This window comes from Galeopterus variegatus, unplaced genomic scaffold, assembly GCF_000696425.1.
Source record: "Galeopterus variegatus unplaced genomic scaffold, G_variegatus-3.0.2 Scaffold922, whole genome shotgun sequence".
Taxonomy (NCBI): Eukaryota; Metazoa; Chordata; class Mammalia; order Dermoptera; family Cynocephalidae; genus Galeopterus; species Galeopterus variegatus.
In genome coordinates, this window is record NW_007727033.1 from 50,657 (window position 1) to 53,914 (window position 3,258).

Below are 3,258 nucleotides of genomic sequence, written 5' to 3' on the forward strand. Positions count from 1 at the left end.
TTTTTTCTTTTCTTTCTTCTTTTTCTGTTAACTAGAAACAGCCTGTGAGAATGGTTTTTCTGTAGGTCATCTGATGACTGTGATTTTTAAAAATGCTTGATTAGAGGGGTCTTCTCACAAAGGCTTATGGAGTGATTAGGGCAGGCTGGGAGCTGGGAGCGAGGGGATGGTGTGGGGTGAGACTCCCCTTTCCCCTTCTCCCTCCCCCATCTCCTCCTGTACCTGTCTTCCCCTCCCTCTTCCCCCTGTGAGTATCCAGCCCCCAGCTTTGCTCTCTCCCACCCGCGCCAGGGTCCCTCCTTGCACCTCCATTCCTGGTTACGAATCTCCATCTTCTTTCTCCTTTTCCCCTCCAGTCCTGATGGAACTTCTAGGTCTCAGGCAGGCCTAGGCACGATGTCTCTGACCCGTTGGGATCAGTGTGGCTTGGGGTTCTGGTCAGACCTCCATAAAACCCCCTAACTTGGTCACCCACCTTCAGTGGGTGTTTTGCTTGGGTGAGGAGTAGAAATTCCCTACTGGAAAGGGAGGGTGAGACAGTGGGGAGAGTGAAGAAGTGGTTTCTGATTTCACCATCATTTCCTCCTGGGGTTTCTTAGGAGGAAACTTTCCCTTCCCCCAACCCCAGTGGGAGGGATGTGGTGTGAGAAGAGGGAAGAGCCTGGCCCAGGAGAGCCCAGCAGTAGCTTGAGTCTTCTGGAGCCTTGATTTATTCCCAGGGATGAGGCCTCTCCAGGCCCAGATGTGGAGCCTGCAGCTGGAGGGTCCCATATAGGCCAAGGCCTTCCAGTTTCTCCCCAGGCCTCCTGCTTCCCCAAGGGAGGCCCTTGCCTTCCTCTGCAATTTGTCCCACACAGCAGGGGTAGCTGGCTTGGTTCTGGCTGTGGCTCTGAATCCCCTCCCCAGGGATTGCCTGCTCCTCACTGTCCTCCCCACCCCAGCTTAAGAAGACGACCCATGGCCGGGGAGGTTACATACCTGCTGCTGCCTGTGCTGCTGGTGCTCCTGGCCTCAGGTGAGGGGCCGGGGAGGGGCCAAGGGCAGGCGCTAGAAGGACAGGGTGAGAGAAGGGGAAGATGGGCAGATGAGGTGGGCATGATGGGGCTGTGTGGGGGGTAGGGCAGGGAACAGGGTGGCACCATGGCCTGAGGACTGCTCTGGATCATACCACAAGTGCAGGCTTCTCCCTGGGGAGGGAGGCCCTCATCTCCAAGCCCTGCCGTGACAGGTGGGGGGAGACCCTGACCTGATGGTTTCTTCGCAGGCTCCTGGGCACAGATGGCAGAGTTGCTGCATAAACTGGAGGGTGAGACAATCTCTGTGAGATGCCCGTACCAATGTTACCAGGCTTCAAGGAGGAAAGTCTGGTGTAGGCAAACATCAGTGGACAGATGTTTCACATTAGTGGACAGTTCCAGGCCCAGGGCTTGGGGGTCTCGATACTTCATCCAGGATGATCGCAACTCTTGCCACTTCACTGTCACCATGACTGAGCTCACGGTAAAGGACTCGGGATTTTATTGGTGTGGAATCCATGAATCTTACAGAATAATTCTCGGAATCATCCATCTGATGGTATCTCAAGGTGAGTTCTTCCCCTTCTTTTTTTAAAATTATTTTTATAATACGTACATTCTAAGATGTTGTTGGGTTGGGGGAGGATGGAAGGGGGAGCAGGGCTGGCCTGCAGCTGGCTCTGGCACTGGCCTAGTTGTGGTTGGCAGTGGGTGGGCTGAAGCCCATGGCCGCCGCCTCAGGACACCGGGGACTTCTGGTTCTGGCTCTAGCTCTGGCCTGGTTGCCTCTTCCCCTTATGTGTGAGTCAGACTTCCTGAATCACAAGATGTTAGAGCTGGTGAGGACCCTAGAAATCGTGTTCTTCAACCCTCTCTGTCATAGCTGAAAACTGAGGCACAGGAAAGAAAAGCCCCTTGCCCAGGTCACCTGCCGGTGAAGGGCAGAACCAGTGCCAGAACTCAGGCCTCCTAACTTCTGGTAGGTTCTTCCTTCCACATCACACATTTCTCTTGACAGTTTTGCTGCTATTAATACGACTTCTCCATTTATTTGGAATGATCCTAAAGCTTCCCCATGCTTGAGCCCAGCTGGCTTAATGGTCCATCCTGAAAACCCTACCCCTGACCCTAACTCCCAACTTTCTACCAAAGGGCTGTGGGGTCCATTGCATAGATGGACCACAGAGTAATGGGGGTGGGGGGTCAAGAAATGACAGACAGGAGACAGCTAGATAGTGAGGCAGACGTGGGGCTTTGGGGGTGAGGCTGGGAAGTGTAGCAGCCTAGGGCTCAGGGGTCCTGGGCCTCACCCTAGACCTGCCCCTAACAATTGAGAGCCCTTAAACTTGGAATGAGAAGTTTGGGGTGACCACTAAGCTTGAGGTCCCTGGGGATTCCTTCTGAAAATTGCAGAGTTGCAAAGCTCCCCTGCATTTACCTGTGGTGGTCAGGGCTTGAATGGCACCTCCCAGACACCCTGAGCCTGCCCAGCCATTTGGTTACATGGGTGCCTATAGGACCCAAAATCAGCAACTGGGTCATTCACTGCCCAAGCTCTGGTTTAGTGCACATTCCATGTAGGGCATGGAGCTCTGGAAGGGGAACCAAAAACCTTGATATCGCATTCTGTGCTGATGGAACCCACAGCCCAGCCAGAAAGACAGATGTGTGAATACAGGCTTATGATACAGGGTGGCAGGTGGCATAATAGAGGCATGTTGGATGGAGGCCCAGCAAAGGGAGGGATCACATTACTGGAGAAGGCCAAGGAATGCCCCTCATCCCTGGAGGACTCCACGGAGGAGGTAACACCACCCAGGCCTTGTAGGATGAGCAGGAATGTATCCAGGGGAGACAAAAGGAGTGGTGGGGGGAGGCTTTAAAGTTTGAAAGTGCATGACAGGCTCAAATAAAAACAGAGGAGACCATACAATATAACCAATATACAAGTGACGATGTGATATGTCATCTAAAGCCACTCGCACTGTGGTACCTCAGTGTGAAGGAAATCCAGCACCACGCAGAGTAACTCTCCCATTTGTCTGCAGGGCATATGCTATCTCAGGGTCCTCACTTGGTCCAGAGATGTGTGTGTGTTCCTCCTACCCAGGCCTGGGGCTGCACGTGGGAAGCCCTGGACTATGGGGCAAACAGAGGGTGCCCCACTCGCTGTCATCTCTTACAGCTTCAACTCGACCTGCCCCGAGGAGCACCAGAACACCAGCCCTGGCCTCTGCCACCA

General features: G+C 53.8%; 1 protein-coding gene across 1 annotated transcript in view; it reads left to right on the forward strand.

The window, feature by feature from the left end:
* Positions 1-957: 957 nt before the first annotated feature.
* Positions 958-3,258, forward strand: part of LOC103591051 (trem-like transcript 4 protein) — a 5,806-nt gene continuing 3,505 nt past the window's right edge. Inside the window, exons 1-2 of the mRNA XM_008573441.1 lie at positions 958-1,015; positions 1,265-1,585. Coding sequence (XP_008571663.1) covers positions 958-1,015; positions 1,265-1,585 — 379 coding nt within the window. The remainder of the gene's footprint in view (positions 1,016-1,264; positions 1,586-3,258) is intronic.